This window comes from Daucus carota, chromosome 2, assembly GCF_001625215.2.
Source record: "Daucus carota subsp. sativus chromosome 2, DH1 v3.0, whole genome shotgun sequence".
NCBI classification, from domain to species: Eukaryota; Viridiplantae; Streptophyta; class Magnoliopsida; order Apiales; family Apiaceae; genus Daucus; species Daucus carota.
In genome coordinates, this window is record NC_030382.2 from 27,450,250 (window position 1) to 27,467,693 (window position 17,444).

The 17,444-nt window shown below is 35.6% G+C and overlaps 3 protein-coding genes across 4 annotated transcripts; 2 read left to right on the forward strand and 1 right to left on the reverse strand.

Moving 5' to 3' along the window:
- The first annotated feature begins 61 nt into the window (after window positions 1-61).
- Window positions 62-6,292, forward strand: LOC108206962 (glycerophosphodiester phosphodiesterase GDPDL6). 2 transcript variants are annotated; one of them, XM_017377417.2, is made up of 13 exons: window positions 62-421; window positions 500-619; window positions 730-791; window positions 875-2,580; window positions 2,805-2,964; window positions 3,086-3,382; window positions 3,465-3,574; window positions 3,669-4,170; window positions 4,251-4,295; window positions 4,400-4,675; window positions 4,767-4,906; window positions 5,013-5,493; window positions 5,822-6,292. In XM_017377417.2, the coding sequence occupies exons 5-13, from the start codon at window positions 2,817-2,819 to the stop codon at window positions 6,109-6,111; spliced, it is 2,289 nt and encodes a 762-aa protein (XP_017232906.1). In that variant the 5' UTR covers window positions 62-421; window positions 500-619; window positions 730-791; window positions 875-2,580; window positions 2,805-2,816; the 3' UTR covers window positions 6,112-6,292. The 2 variants fall into 2 exon arrangements, with proteins under 2 accessions (XP_017232906.1, XP_063943125.1); XM_064087055.1 differs by having other exon boundaries at window positions 64-619; window positions 875-2,576.
- Window positions 6,293-7,271: 979 nt separating this feature from the next.
- On the forward strand, window positions 7,272-8,072 carry LOC108206903 (uncharacterized). The gene has a single exon (XM_064086807.1). The coding sequence runs from the start codon at window positions 7,272-7,274 to the stop codon at window positions 8,070-8,072; it is 801 nt and encodes a 266-aa protein (XP_063942877.1).
- Window positions 8,073-10,478: 2,406 nt separating this feature from the next.
- LOC108206650 (heat shock cognate 70 kDa protein 2) lies at window positions 10,479-13,138 on the reverse strand. The gene is made up of 2 exons (XM_017377022.2): window positions 12,810-13,138; window positions 10,479-12,327 (listed from the first exon to the last, which is right to left on the reverse strand). Exons 1-2 carry the CDS (start codon window positions 13,021-13,023, stop codon window positions 10,595-10,597), a joined length of 1,947 nt encoding a protein of 648 aa, XP_017232511.1. The 5' UTR covers window positions 13,024-13,138; the 3' UTR covers window positions 10,479-10,594.
- Between the last annotated feature and the right edge of the window lie 4,306 nt (window positions 13,139-17,444).

Genomic DNA, 17,444 nt, shown 5'->3' on the forward strand with positions numbered 1-17,444 from the left:
GATAAACTAGAAAAACTTGCCATTAATTTCATCTTTTCGCGACTAGTTCACTATCTAATTCGCGAGAAAAAAAAGGAGGCTGAAAATTACAAATACATCAATTTTCCTTGATTCAAAACCATCAACAACGACAGATTGAGAAGCATAAACGGATACATAAGGCATAAGAGGGCCCCAGCGTCCCATGCCGACGAGCAAATGGTTTCAAGCACTCTGAGGAATATAATGCAGAGCTACAAGTTTATCAAGGATGCAATGATAGCATGGAACAAGTCAACTAATAATGAAGAGAAATCCAAATTATAAATTCACCTCAAGTGGAGCTTAGGATTCTAAGAATTGTATCAGACATGCCATGTTCTTTGATTCTAGTATTATTGATTGCACAATCCTACCCTTTCTAACTTGTAGTTGATCTCAAGTAAGTCCAAATATTCCATCTTATAATCTTCATACATAACTACTTCCCTCGCATCTTATAAGTTTCTGATTCCGGTAGTTGATGCTCGAAAAATGACAAGAGTAAAAGCTGCATTGCAACTTCTCTTGCTGGGGATTCTGCTTGCCATGTTTCGACCTCATTGTGCCATCGTATGTGGAGTTAACGCTATAAGAAGCGGTAAGTAAAAATTTTGTAAAGCTAGATCTAATTATAATACAAGTAAACACTGCTGGTTGTCAAAATCACCTGATATATTGTGAGACTTAAGTCTTCGATTGTTCCAATAGGTGATATGGAATCCATGCATCACAGCTCAAAGCTAATGTCTGGCTATGTTCCCACAAATCGGGTAACTGCTGCCTTTCTTCTTTAGTTAATATTGCAGATATATGTGAAGAAGAATTATAGTCTTAAATACTACTGTATGTGCAGGTAAAAGAGAATAAGATTCCTAAAAGGCCATCTGCACCAAACCCAGTGGGAAATCATTGTCCACCATCAAGAATATAAGCCACTTAGTACACTTGTTCTAAGCAATAAATTAGACGGATGGCCATTCTCCAGAGAGGATTGCTTCGATACACAACAGAAAGCGGTATCTCTGAATAAGTCTCAAAGATTATTATTTCAGGCTGCCTTCAACTTCGAAGGACAGCAGAATGTCCAGTGGCAACAACTTACTAGCAGATTAAGAATCAATAATCTTTGTTAGTTGCTTTTCAATCAGTTTCTCACACTCCTGAAAGTTAATTTCTGGATGAGAAGGTCGTGTTGATATCAGCTAATATCACTAATTTACCATAAAAACTATCTGCTTGTGTACATCAAAGATGTTCAAATTGTTGGTCACTAGCTATAGAACAGTACGAAACCAGAGACTTGGTTTAACTTACCAAACAATCTTTCTTGATATTTGCTACAGCCTACAGGACAGCTTATAAGTGTGGAGATAGAAAAAGGGTCACTGATATGTTGAATAAATTCTATATATAAAACTATACAAAGGTGTTTAAGCATCAATTTCATCTCTGCATATTGATCTCCTGCTCCTTGGCGTGCAATAATCTGGCACTGGTATGTCATTGCCATCGCTGGAAGCAAATGACTCTTCCATAACGTCACTACAAGAAATCAAATCAGTCCCCAGGTTCCAAAAATTAATCTTCGCGGACTGAGCACTTAATAAATTAATTTTAAATCACATCGCGGAAATACTGATGCTAGCAGAGTTACTTTTGGCTTGAAACATAACATAAGGTTATGCTGACATACTTTCAGTTGAATGGAAAATGTCAATTATATTAGTAATTAAGTTTTGAGGAAAGCGTGGTTCTATAGTATAATATACTGCATTCGAGATCACTATATTAGTAGAACTTACCCCTCCTGATACACTGCAACTACATAGAGCAATGCCTTCGACTCATCACATACAAAGCTAAGACACAATTTCTTACAAGGATATGCTTTTTTCCCCCTCAATTCCGCATTTCAATTCCCATTAAAGATGTTATACGCAAGTTAATACTGTAAATTGTGCCTTGAATATAAATCTGAGTAATGAAATAACTTGGATCTTGGTAACACTGGTATTTTTGTGATGTTCTGGTATAAATTCTTTAAATTTGCTGGCTTCTAATAGTAGTGCAATATACAAATATATGCCTGCCTGCCAGTGCCACTAATGGAGTCATAACTCTCAAGTCATAACATACATGTCAAGCTGTCCATAAATATAGGATTTTAATTTCTTAAACTCCTCTTAATTAGTGGTTTACGTTTTACTTCCATAACCAACCATTCTCATCCATCAATGTGTTGTTACACAGACATGCATGTACAATGTCTTTCTTTCTACACACAAATTAATCACACATTTACACTCCTCTGTCAATACATGCTAATTCATGTATGCATGTATGTATGATCTTTCTTTTTCCACAAGTAAGTGATATATATATGACAGGGCAATCTTTATACAAAATTTGAGGTAAATTCTAAGGTTATCATCAGCGGCAGCAGGGGCGGCAGCAGGGGCAGGTCGGATGAAAAAGCGATTGCGCGGGTTGTTCAGCTCATAATCGGCTATAACCAAGGTTGATTTTTGGCTGGATACAAGATCCGAAAATAAGAGGCAGGTATTATGTTATGGAATGTCAGATTATTTTATTTCTTCAAAATTTTCTGAAATAAATGATTATAGCATGTCTTCCGCGAAACATAAACTAGTTTAACCTAAAAACTGCAGATCTATGATGTGTATTAGTGACTTAGGTGAATTGTAGTAGGTTAAGATGATTTGGACAGGAACATGGTTTGAACATTTGCAAACAAAACTAACATCTGCTAATTCAATTCATAGATCCTGAAGAAAATGTTCCACCAATTTCCAGCAGTTTTGTTAGTCTTGTTCTTGCTCTTGGATCCGATCCTCGCAAAAAAGCTCTTGGGACTGGCAAATGATGCAGGACCTGGACCGCAACAACCCCCATCCCCTTCCACTAAATTTTTAACTTTGAATGGTATGTCAAATTCTCACTATTGTTTAGTGCAGAATGTCTTTTCCTGACATGATATTTCAAAACCTACAGTTATCCATTTGCATTATAAATAACTTAGTTTGGTCTGAATCTGTGAGTACAGGAGGTCCCCCAGAGGTGATAGCAAAAGGTGGATACTCAGGCATATTTCCAGAGTCGAGCCAAGCTGCCTATACATTCGCGATGCAAATGAGTCTTCCCAATACCATCATGTATTGCAATGTTCAACTTACAAGAGACAACTTGGGAGTTTGTATCCCAACAGTGAACATTGATCTTTCAACAACAGCAGCTATGGCTTATCCTAAAGGAGAAAAAACCTTCAATATAAACGGCAAGGATCTTCGTGGTTGGTATGCTATGGACTATAACTTGGCTGACCTGAAAAACACTACGAACTGTAAGTTTTGCAGCAATGTTTAGCAGCATGATTACAATGTTTAGGCCTTGTGTAGTTCTAATGTGTTCATTTTATTCGACAGATATACAAGGTATATTGAGTCGACCAAATACATTCGATGGAGTTTATGTAGTAACTACACCAGATAATATTATAGGATATAATGTTACCAGGATGTGGCTTAATATTGAGGTGATCTCTCTTCTCATCTCTTTTTATGATTCATATATTAACGACAAAAGATGGTTTAGGGTCTTATGAATCTTATTTGCTTCGTCTCGTGTAGCATGATATGTTCTACAACGACCATAAGTTAAGTGCAGCAAAATACATCCAAGATTCAGCACAATACTGGGTACCAAGTCATATCTCATCACCTGAGATTGGTTTCTTAAAATTTATGGGTGGTCAGGTAGACAAAAACAGAACAAAGATCATCTTCAAATTCTTGGGAAAAGAAGACGTTGAACCAACAAACCGAGAAAAATATGGTGCAATACTGAACGACCTTGCCTCTGTTAAACTATTTGCAGCTGGTATTCTTGTCCCTAAAGATTACATTGTTCCAGTTACACCAGATATGTATTCTGAACCCCCGACGACACTTGTGGCTGATGCCCATAAACAGGGTCTTGAAGTATATGCTTATGGTTTTTCAAACGATAAAATGACAAGCTACAATTACAGTTATGATCCAGTTCAGGAGTACCTTCAGTTCATTGACAATGGCCAATTTTCTGTTGATGGAATGCTCACTGAATTCCCCTACACCGCGTCAAATTCTGTTGGTACGTGAAATCACTTCTATTTCTTATTATACTCCCGGAAAGCCACCTAGTTGATGTCACTGAACACTTTCCATTTGCAGCATGCTTTGCTCAGAGCAAGAACTTTACCACCAAGGTTGTTAAAGGTGAGTAAACCGAAATTTACACTTGCCTCTTTTCCAATTATTGCATATAATAACATGATGTATTTTGCAAATAGGTGATACATATGTGTGTTTTTGATGAATAGGTCTGATAATTTCTCACAATGGAGCAAGTGGAGATTACCCTGGCTGCACTGACCTTGCCTATCGGAAGGCCATTGCAGATGGCGCGGATATAATAGACTGCACTGTCCAGATTTCAAAAGATAAAGTAGCCTTTTGCTTGGCTAACATTGATCTCTCTGCAATAACTACAGCTTTGGCTACTTACGTCGACAGATCAAAAAAGGTCCCTGAAATCCAATCTCAGAATGGGATTTTTGCATTTGATCTTGACTGGAGCGAGATTCAAGCTCTAAAGCGTAATGTTTCAAAACCAAAACATTTTCATGACTAAGTTCGACATTCTTAATCTTGAGCTACCCTTTTGTCTGAATAACATTACAATTGCAGCTACAATTGAAATTCCTTGGAAAGATAGTGGCTTGGTGAGAAACCCGAAAAACAAGAACAAAGGGAAGTTTGTGACTCTTGCCAGCTTCTTGGAACTTGCCAAAGCAAATAAGACCGGAGGAATTTTGATTAACATACAAGTGAGATTTCATATACTTCTGCAGATGCAACTCAACATTTTGATGCTGAAACGAAAGGCTGATTAAAAAAAATTGATAAACTCATAATTTTATTTTTTTTGCTCAGAATGCTGCCTTTCTAGCATCAAAGAAAGGTATTGGTGTAGTAGATGCTGTCACAAGGGCTTTGACCAAAGCTAGCTTTGACAAGCCATCTGAGCAAAAGGTTCTGATTCAGTCGGACGATAGCTCTGTCCTGTCAGCATTCAAGGATAAGCCTTACCAAAGAGTACTGACAATCAAAGATGCAAAAAGTGATGCTCCCAAGTCAGTTGTCAACGAGATCAAGAAACATGCAGATGCAGTAGTCGTTGACAGAGAGACAATCGTTGAAGAAAATTCAGCATTCTTTACCTCTGCCTTTACCAAAGTTGTTGATGAAATGCATGCTTCAAATATATCAGTATATGTCACACCTATGAGAAATGAATATGTTTTCCTCAACTTCGATTACCTCTCGGATCCTTATTTGCAGCTTGCTACATACTTCTCCGAGATGGTAGATGGTGTCATGACCGACTTCCCAGCTACTGCAGTTGCATTTATGAGTAAGTCTACTACCAAAATTCACAACATTACACATCTTTTTACAATGGTCACAACTAGTTTACTAAAGCAGTTTTAATTATTACTTGCGTTAGAACAAGTCCAAGAGATGCCTTATATGATGTCCTAAATTATAATTTGGGGCATTTGATAAAAAAACTTAATCCAACAATAACGTTCTAGTGATGCCTTATATCACTAGGACAACCTCTTCAAAACGTGTATGTGTTAGTTATTTACTATCAGGGACATAATTCATCTGATTATCTTTACAATAATCAACACTATTTCAATACATCTACATTGCTAATTATTATTTGTGATACGCAGGAAATCCATGTTCGGATATTCAAAATCCAAAGACAGTACTTCCAATAAGGCCAATCGAGGCAGGGGATTTGGCTAAAATAATTGATCCAGTGGCATTGCCACCTGCTTTTCCACCCAACCCACCTCTAGAGAATTCAGATGTAAATGATCCGCCGCTACCTCCTGTAGCGAAGGTAGATGATAAGAAAGCACCTTCACCAGGGGGTCATAAGAAAAAATCGGGGGCATCAAGAAATGTTGACAGTTGGTACATGATCATTTCGACTATAGTCTTTGGCCTACTTGCATGAAACATTTTTCCAAACTAGCTAGCAGTTTATCGTGTAGAATTGATATAGAATTTTCAGTTAGGAGAGTAGAAGGATTGTTAATATACATTGGCGGGTTGTAGAGTCTGTGGAGCTTTTGAAGCTCTCAGTGGTTAGCCTTATGTCTTATGTCTTCCTCTTGCTACTCGTAGTTTAAGGATTACTTTGTTCTTCACTTTCTAGATATTTGAAATACGTAGTACTAGTAGTAGTTCTGTCGATGAAACTTTCACTCGATTATACTGCAGAATCCCAGCATATAATAGATTTGTTCATGATATCAAGAATTAGTAGGGTTTTTAAATTTCATTAGATTATAGAACACATACATCATAACTATGCCACTATCAGAAGATTCAAATTTTTAGTATTTCAATTTTTTATTTGAATTAGCAAAAATGCTGATCTTTTTATTTTTTAAATCGTTTTTCTTTAAGCTGCATCAGATTTATCTACTCCTGATCCAAAAGTAATTACATTACCTTTCTCAAACGATGATAACAATTAATACAGGAAGATTTATCTACAAACACACGGTTTTAGCCAACTCATAATCCCTGTAAACATTCACTGGCCGATTCCAATCTTAAAATTTATACTTAACTGGCCTGCATATTAAAATTCCCACCGAAAGGCTACAACAGTTTCTCATTTCTCACATTTCCTGCCATGAAAGAACATAAATTCGTTTACAGAGCATTTGCAATTTTATTTAAGATTCTTCTGCTTAAAAGGTACACTAATTTAATTATATCAAATTTTCTACCTCACATAAATGCATAGGTATTTTTATAAGGTCCACAAGTGGTCATGTCATGTATATTTTCAGCATGTGACTAGAGGAGAAGTCTGAGTTCTGTTAAAATCTTGTGGGTCTCAAAACAAGCTCTTCAGGAAGTGTTCTTTCTCCTTTCCCTCTTGAAGTTTTTAATTTCATTTTCCCTGTTTAATCTTTGCATTTCTTTTTGAAAACTGTGTATTCTTGTCATTTAATAAATTTGGATCTTTGTAAATATTTAAATAAATCACAGTGAGATAAGTACTTGGTTTCTGGGAGTTGCTCACTTTTTACTAACCAACTTTGAAAATAATTGTGGGAAAAGATTATCTTAGGTGTTTGATGCAAGTTTTGGGTGATAAAGATGGGATATTTAAGTCATGTAGGGATTGGTTTGAGTTTCTTGTTTGGTTGCCTTCTATTAGGCCTTATTGCAGAACTTTACTATGTGATATACTGGAAAAAGAGGTACACAAGCATGGAAATTCAAGATTCTTCACACCCCACCAATGGTACCACAGAGCTTTCATATTTGTTTTGTTGGAAAAGCCCAATTAGCAGTAGGAAACAAGAACTGCCCACATCTGTAAAAAGTGGCCATGACCAAGATTTACAGATGCTCAGAATCTATAATGGTGAAGAAGGTGTGGAGTCTGAGCTCATGAGACTGCACAACTTGAGTGGGCCACCCAGATTTCTCTTCACAATTAAAGAAGAAACCAAGGAAGATTTGGAATCTGAAGATGAGAAATCTAGAGGTGGAAGAAACATTAGTAGAAAAGGGTCAAGAAATAACAGCTTAGCTGAGCTTTTGGCTTGTGTTGAGACACCTTATTTGTCACCTTTGGCTTCACCAGTCTTGAAAAAGACTCAATCTTTGGAGGGTTACAATCACCAGGGATTCAATCCTTTCTTCGAATCTTCTACAGATGCAGAGATTAACAAGTTGAGATTGTCACCACCTCCAAAGCTCAAGTTTCTCAAGGATGCTGAGATGAAACTGATGAATAAATTGATGGAAGATGCTGTGAGAAAGTGCCATGAGAAAGATGCTACATTTCTTACAGCTTCAGAGTCAAATTCTACTGCTTCTTCACAGGTACTCCCACTGGCAACTTCTCCTCCAGCATTCAATATTGTTGCTAAAAAATCCAATGTACAATAGCTTCAAGTTATGATCTTGGGATTTTCTTGTTCATTAATCTGCTTATTGTAGTTACATATCCTTTATTACAGAATGTAATAATTTGTTTTATAAGTTTTGATTGTGAGGTAAATTAGTAATACACGTGAATATATGAAATGAAATCAAATTTTAACATAAAGAGAATCAGTGGTTTGCACTCTGCAAAGTGATTATGGTCCTTGTATCCCTGGTTGCTCAATTTAAGAAATGTTTTGTGGGGTTGTTTTTGTTAAATAATCATTGTCAGGTTGGACCTGGACATAGAAATCAACTTCCTTTTCAATTAAATTGCCTGCATTGCATTATTGAGCCACATCATGGAATAATTTCATGATCCTAATCAGAAAATAAAATAAAAACTCGCAAACCAGATGTAATCATATATCCTTTAAGTTCCATTAATTCATAGGAAAATTTTACTAGGATTTTTTTATACCATATGTTTCGTCCATCACTATATTAGAAAAATCGTATTTGCTTTCATCTTTGTAATTGTGTTTTACCAGTGAATGGTTAGTACCCCTAATCACATTTCATATTATCGGTGGCACAGTCAAGTAATGGTTAGTACCCCTGATCACATTTCATATCGGTCCTAAACCGTCAAGTAATGAGAAAAATATATCGACACAGATTTAAAAATGTGGTGGTAGCTGATGGTACACACACTTATATGTATATATTGATTACTAAAGTTGGGTAGTAGTATCCACAGAATTTGTAGCTGAATGAATGGTTGTGTTGTTGGATTAGGAGTGAAGGTGCTTGGTAGAGCTCTTAGCCAAAGTACAAAAATGTGTCCCTGTTTTCACGTGTTTGATCTTTTGTAAAGCTACCCCACCTCTATGCCATTATATGCTTCTATCATTTTCATGCTCCCTCCGTATTTGTTGCTATATCGAATAATTAAAAAATAAAAATCTATTTTGTTAAAATCATCACAACTAGCCTGTTACACAGATAGAGGTGGCAAAATGTGGTTTTGGTTTTTAATAAATGTGGTTATGGTTTTAGTTTGAATTATGGGTAATTAGTTTAGTAAGTAAAAATAAGTTTTATATAATGAACAAAAGTTAATACACTCAAATCACAATATAATGAATACTAAATATAACAAAAGTATGTGTGAGTGTGTGAGTTGATGGAGTGGTTTAAACTCTTGGCTTCTCCAATTAAGGTCATGAGTTCGAATCATGAGATGTGCATGTGTGATAATTAGCAAAAGAAAGAAAGAAAAGAAAAGGAACATAATGGAGAGTTATAAGAAATCTTAAAAGTGAGACCAAATGTGGTTAGAACCATATTTTGTGAGAAATGTGAGACTAAAAACCAAACCAAATCCATTTTTCTAAATATGATTTCAAATGGATCCAAATTCACAATTTTGGTTTGGTTTGGATTGGTTTAATGGTTTTGCATCCATATTGCCATCTCTACATACCCGACACCCCCTGACCCCTTCTTGAACTAGTTGTCAAACCAAACCATGAAAAACCACTTGAACCATCCACAAACAAAATCATAGAAGGACAAGCCCAACTGAGAGTTTCACATCAACCATTTAAAACACCATCAACTTAGTAGCAGCTGGATCAAAAGATACTTAACTTGAAACTTAAACTCAAAATATAACTGAAATAAAGAAGACAAATTCATTGGATTGGATTTTCCCTGTATGCGTGCGGGGTGAGCAGTGTCCGGCTCCAGTATCCCCTGCATCAAGTGATCCCCAGCCTGTCCATCTTGCTGCATACTAGCTAGCTTCCTCATCGTATTCATCGATCTGGTTCTCCAAATATTATTCCTCTTTCACAGCTAAACCTCTCCTCTATGGATCCAATCCACATATCCCACTTTCACAGTTCCTTCACCCTACTGAATGCGCACCTTTCTATATTATGTTGGTATGATTTGGATTTTAGAACCAACGATAATCTTCCCACTCCTTGACCACCTCTGTATTATCAATTTTTAACTAAACTCTATTTTTACCTTCAAACAAACTCATTGTAGTCACCCTTTCATTGTAGTCTTCGGAGTCCATATTATTTTTCATATTGATGAACAAATATGAATTAAATCGAAAGAATTCACGAGTATACAAATAGTCAAATACCACATCAAACAAACTGTAATTTTGGACAAACTGATCTTAGGCACTGGCACAAACTATGTTGCCACATGCTAGCTTTACTTTCAACTTACTACCTGTGATGTTGATTTTACAATATCTTGTCAATCTGATTCATCTTTTTCCTGAATCAACAATTTCATTTTTTATTTTTCTTTGTACCGAAATTAACGTATTTGTGAAGGAAATGTGAACTTCAGAAATATGGCTTACCCAGAAAAACACTTCAGAATTATATATCTAGCAATCAAACATGTATGAAAGCTACCATAATCATTACCGACTTTTAAACAGAATTCATCAAACATCTAAAATTACTCGAAAAACATGAATAAATGGAAACTGAATGCGAGTAACACCAACCTAAATCTTAATCTACTTCCTCAATCTTAGGACCAGCACCACTACTCGCGCCACCAGGAGGCGCATCATCAGCTCCTGCTGCACCTGCATCACCTCCTCCACTGTACATCTTCGCGATGATCGGGTTGCAGATACCCTCAAGCTCTTTCATCTTATCCTCAAACTCCTCAACCTCTGCGAGTTGGTTATTATCAAGCCAAGTAATAGCCTGATCAATGGAGTCTTCAATAGTTTTCTTGTCAGCCGGACTGAGCTTGGATCCGATTTTCTCATCCTTGATAGTGTTTCTCATGTTATACGCGTAGTTCTCCAGAGAGTTCTTTGCCTCCACCTTCTTCTTATGCTCTTCATCCTCGGCCTTGTACTTCTCTGCTTCCAGGACCATCTTTTCTATTTCCTCTTTCGAAAGCCTGCCCTTGTCATTAGTGATTGTGATCTTGTTCTTCTGCCCTGTGGTTTTGTCCTCTGCAGAAACATTTAGAATGCCATTGGCATCAATGTCGAAACAGACAGTGATCTGTGGCACACCCCTGGGAGCAGGTGGAATTCCGGACAACTCAAATTTACCCAACAAGTTATTGTCTCTTGTTCTGGTCCTCTCCCCTTCAAAAACCTGAATCAACACCCCGGGTTGATTGTCAGAGTACGTAGAGAATACTTGCTCCTTTTTGGTTGGAATTGTCGTGTTTCGTTGAATTAAGACAGTCATGACTCCTCCAGCAGTTTCCAAACCAAGGGACAGAGGTGTGACATCCAACAACAGCAAATCTTGTACCTTCTCATTCCCTTCGCCGCTGAGAATAGCTGCCTGAACAGCTGCACCATAAGCAACCGCCTCATCGGGGTTTATGCTCTTGCAAAGCTCTTTACCATTGAAAAAATCCTGCAACAGCTGCTGTACTTTGGGAATCCTAGTTGAACCGCCAACCAGAACAACATCATGGACCGTGCTCTTGTCCATTTTAGCATCTCTCAAGCATTTCTCCACTGGTTCCATACACTTTCTGAAAAGATCCATGTTCATCTCCTCAAATCTTGCACGCGTTATTGTTGAGTAGAAATCAATTCCCTCAAAAAGGGAATCAATCTCAATGGTGGTCTGTGCAGTAGAGGATAAGGTCCTCTTGGCCCTCTCGCAAGATGTTCTCAATCTTCTCAAGGCTCTCGGATTACCACTAATGTCTTTCTTGTTCTTTCTTTTAAACTCCTGTACAAAGTGATTCACCATTCTGTTATCAAAGTCCTCCCCTCCGAGATGAGTATCACCAGCAGTAGCCTTAACCTCAAAAATACCCTCTTCAATTGTAAGTAATGACACATCGAAAGTTCCACCTCCAAGATCAAATATAAGCACATTCTTCTCACCAACGCTAGTCGCTTTCTTATCAAGACCATAGGCAATTGCAGCAGCCGTTGGCTCGTTGATGATACGCATAACATTAAGGCCAGATATGACACCTGCGTCTTTGGTAGCCTGGCGTTGTGAATCATTAAAGTAGGCTGGAACAGTGACAACTGCATTCTTAACAACCGTTCCCAAAAAAGTCTCTGCAATTTCTTTCATCTTTACAAGTACCATTGAAGAAATTTCCTCAGCAGCAAACTGTTTTTCTTCACCCTTGTAGTTGACAACAATCATTGGCTTGTCTGCTTGACCAGGAACCACCTTGAATGGCCACATCTTGATGTCACCCGCAACAGAGGAATCACTGTGACGTCTGCCGATCAAACGTTTTGCATCTGATGATCATCCAATAAAAAAACATCAATTTATACATAATTACAACCCCAAATGACAAATATATCCCAAGTCATAACCTAATTATATCATATCCTTCAGAATACTTTTCTGTCAATTCTTTTTTGCTTTTCTTTCTTTAAGCTCTGTTTATTTCTAAACAAAGCCATGGTAATACATGCATGCATCCCTTGAGCGGAAGAGGCACGGGGGAGCACGTGTCCCCCTAAAATTTTCTTCACATTTTTTACCATTCTAAATTTTGTAAAATTATAGAAGTGTTCCCGGAAAATTTAAATAAATAAGGGTTTTTCAAAAATTTGCATGGTGCCTCCCTAAAGTTCGAATCCTAGATCTGCCCCTGCCCTTGAGAGTAAAATTTTCATTAGGCTTCACCATGAAAGAATGTCATTGAGCTCAAATGAACAATGTCACCTAGCAACATATTCTATATAACACAACAAGAGATAGATAGAAAATATACCAAAAACAGTGTTAATAGGATTCATGGCGACTTGATTCTTAGCAGCATCGCCAATCAAACGTTCGGTATCAGTGAAAGCAACGTACGATGGCGTTGTCCGATTCCCCTGATCATTGGCTATGATCTCCACACGGTCATGTTGCCACACACCAACACATGAGTATGTTGTTCCTAGATCAATTCCAATTGCAGCTCCTTCTCCTTTTCCAGCCATGCTCACGTGCAAGATTTTATTGTTCTAGTGTAAACAACGTTAATTTAGAAACTAGGATCAAACTGTTTAAGTTCTATTTGATATAAACATCAAGCTTTCTATATATAATGAGGTTGAGTAACTGTATTCCAGAAAGTTCTTTAAAGATGAATGACCAGCGATTTTCAAGGGAAATCAGGTCTACTTGATCCTATTTCAGTGCTTCCCACTCTAACTACGTCTGACCAAGTTATCGACAGTAAAAAGCTGTTTTACTCGCAATGTTATCCTTTGTATTCATCTGTCTATATATGAAAAATAATATTCTGTTATTATTTTTTTTCTGGTGGACAGATGACAAAAAGAAAGAACTGAAATTCAAGAAAAATAAGAGGGAGATGACACCGAACAAATAAAGAATTACATTTTTATCTCCAAAACAAGAGATTCACTTTATCCTCGGTTACTAATTTTGGATAGTCAGTGAAAGGCTTATTAGCCTAGGGATGACAAAATAATTCGGGGATATCCAATTTGTTCCAACTTAATTGAATATTATCGGTTCTAATATTTTGGATTTGAGTTTTATATATTTCAAACCGAAATCTATTTTGAAATGTACGTGTTCCCGCTTTAAACCGAAAATCCAATCAAAATCTGATAAATTTATATATTACAAAAATTTTGGTCAACAATAAATAAGAGGGAAAAATTAACTAAAAGAGAGGGAAGATGACTCTAAAGCGAGAGGCACCAAAATCCAACGGCGAAGAAGCCGAACCACAAAAATCATCTCGATCTTCAAAAAGATCGAAAAGCAAGGCAATCAAAGACGCGATAGAGGAAGACACAGTAATTTTTGGATTCGGTAAGTTTATTTCTTTTAATATTATATGTAATCAAGATGTACTCGTCTCTTTGAAAAGGTACGTCTTTTCTCAATTATATTCTTGTGATAAAAATAAATGTTTGTTATGTGTTTATTGCTTGACTTGTTTGTTTTGTATATATATTATCATAGCATATCTAATTCATTGAAATCATTTTATACTTTTGTTCTTCTAATGTTAAGGTTGTATAGAATTTTTCAAGTGATCGAAATCATGGATTTGTATATGGCTCGATCAGGTCGAGTTATTTTCTGACATGTTTTTTGTCTTAACCGAATTTGTTATGATCGACCGGAATATTATTATGAAATCAGGTCCATTTTAGATTTCGATATGTGTTTTTGGTGTTCTTAATTGTGTGGGTATGTTAAGTATGTGTTTTGATCTTCTAAATTGAAGTTTTAGTTCTTTTAACATGTTTTTAGGTGCATGTTATCAATTTATCTTTTATTTATGTCTTTGGTTTTATATAATATATATGTATTTATATTATTGTGCAATATTTTTAAATTGGAAGGATTTTAATCTGGTATATTTAAGCATTATATTTTGCTAAATTACCGTTTATTTTGAATTTTATATCTCATGTGCTAATATTATTGATAATTGTGATGTTTCAAATCTGTTGCAGGATAAATATTCTTCATGAATATGTTGTACAATTTATAGGGGTCATTATTAATGACATTATTGTGCTTTTAATGACATTTAATTTCTGATTGGGTGTCATTTTTATGGCTTGTGTTACCATTTTGATGGTTATTATATATTTAGTTATGTTTTGATGTCTATTATTTATTCCTTGATTTAATAATTAAGTTTTATGTGTCTAACCAAGAGACTTTCCTTTAGTTAGATTTATTTTTTTAGATTTATTATTATTTCTTCATTATTTTATTTCATCTCTATTTTAATAGGTACATTCTATTCATTTTTGCTTTTTATTAGATTCATTATATTTTCATTAATTAAATTACTAAATATATGTAAACATATATATTGATTTTCTTATGTTTTGTTTGTTTTGCCCTAAGTATATTAAAATCATATAAAATTATTAATAAATACGTGGTTTTACTCTCCTGTAAACCTTCTTAAAATAAAATCTAGAATCTCAAAAAAAAAAAAAAATTCTAAATCGCATCGTAAAATAGCACATATGGTAAGCGAATTAATCGTTGGAAGATGGAAAAAAAAACACAATGAAGTCAGATTCTACGATAACATTTCCGGTATAAGCCTGTATATGCTGTGTTTATATACTACATAGTTATAAGATAATCACTAATTGATATGATATAAATCAGCCACATAAGATATATAAATCATAGATTATATTCGAATCTTTTCTAAAGTCTTTGGTTGTTATTTCTCCACAGCACATATCCTCTTCAATTAGATCAGATCTTCTCCTAAAAATCAGCCGCTGGTACACTCAGAGATACCTTCCTTGTATTAAACTCTATTTGTTATGTCTCCAATAAACTCTGATCCATAGTAATCTCTGATCTGCTGTTCAACGATAAGTGTGATAGCATCAAATATGTAACACAACAATTTAACTTTAAAAAACAGTTTTAGGGTTTGCTGTTTTGAGAGTCGACTCCAAGTTCTAGCCCCCACTTCTCCGCTCTTCATCCTTCATCCCCTCTATTGATTAATCATCTTCGTTCTTCCATCTTCTCTCATATTATTAGTTTTATAAATAAAACCAAGATCTAATCCTTTTGGGTTAGTTCTTGAGTACCTTGTCATCAAGGTCGTGCCCATCTTTTTGGGATGTTTGTGTTTGTTTTGCTCTTTCTGTGTGTTTTGTTATGGGTCTCGGTAACGCGTCTAAGAAGGAGTTACATGATATTTTGGGTAATTCGTAAGGCTTGTATCAGATATGGAACGGTGGTGAATATCGTAAGAGCTCACCTTTCACGACATAAAATTGTTCATCTTTTGGGGTCATTTGTTGATCCAATATCGGTTGATGTAACTGATAATTCTGAACATTGGGCTACAGATGCTGCTGCTTATGTGAAGGTCAATTGCGATACTACTATGTTCACAACTGATGTAGGTTGGATTGTTCGAGATTTGATTGTAATACTTTTTAGTTTAAAGAATTTAAATATTCTATTTGTTAAGCGATCTGAAAACAAAGCGGCTATATGTTTAGCTCGTTTTTTGTTTCTTAATCAGGTTATAATTGACAGTTCGAGGGTTTGTCTCGGCTGAGTTTCAGTTATTTATTAAATTTTTCGCTTTTCGTCAAAAAAATATGTAACACAACAGCTCATCTTGAGAAACTGGAAAGTGTTCAAGTTGTAATGGACAAGCAAGATAGAACTATGGAAAAAGAAAAGATGATTTATTTCATGGTTAATGACAAAAGTACTTGCAATTGAAGATCTGCTGAGCAAATCTACCAAGGAACTGATATATTTTTACAATATTCTGAGAGTTACAAATAGAGTAACTGCATGCAGAATGGTCAAACATGCTCTTATCAAACATAAGAAAACGAATCATGGATGGAGGAAACCAGGTTTAAACAATTTTCTTTCAACTCAGACACAATAGAGGTTTCTTATATCAGTTTAGATGTACATAGAATGTATTTAAGCTCCATTAGAGCATCTCCAAGAAACTCTTTATTGAGACTCTTAACTTGAAATTTGATGAGGGAGATTGAAAAAGTTGCTCCAAGAGACTCTTTAAATCACTAAGAGCCTTGTTTCTCTCTCCTCTCTCCTCAAAGTTAAAAGCCACTACATAGCTCTTAACTTATTTTTCACAATAAAATGTCCATTCCCTCCAATTGCATTTGAATTTGTGTCATATATAAGTCCAAATAAGAATAAAATATAAACTTAAGAGCAAGTGTAAAGAACATTGCTGGAGTTGAGGCTCTTAAATTTAGACTAACTTACTGGGAGTCTAATATTTTATATTATAGTTAAGAGTTAACTAAGAGGCTGCTGGAGATGCTCCTAGGAATCTAAGAGCATTAATCTTTCAAATTAATGAAAAAATTGAAGAGCAGAAGACACACAAGCAGAAACTTATCAAAATCACAAGCTAATGAGAAGTTTAGTATTGTTCTTGAGTGTGAGTAAATCTTTTTCTTCTGCAAGTGATTAAGGTCCTAGTACTGACCAATATTCATGTTGTACATTTTGAATGGTTTTGACATCATTAAATCAAAGATTTTTTGCGTTATTTCACAAAATATAAATTTGGAGAGATTGTTACAAATAATGATTCAATGAGTGTCAGGATATGATGAGAAAGCTGATCATGATCTGATGAGTTATATCATCAGTATTTAACACCCGTCAGGAGTTGAAGGATGGTTAAGATTCGCTGGTCCATCAGTCAGTATTAGAGGATTTTAGAATTGAGAAAATTAGCAGTATCTTTTTAGATTTCTTGTATCTCTATGTAGGAAGTGATTGATTTGTTAGATTACTAATATGTGGTCATAGCTCTCGATTTAGATATGCATAGAAACTGATAATAATTGATAGAAAATATCTTGTAATTGATAAAGCTACTGTGTGG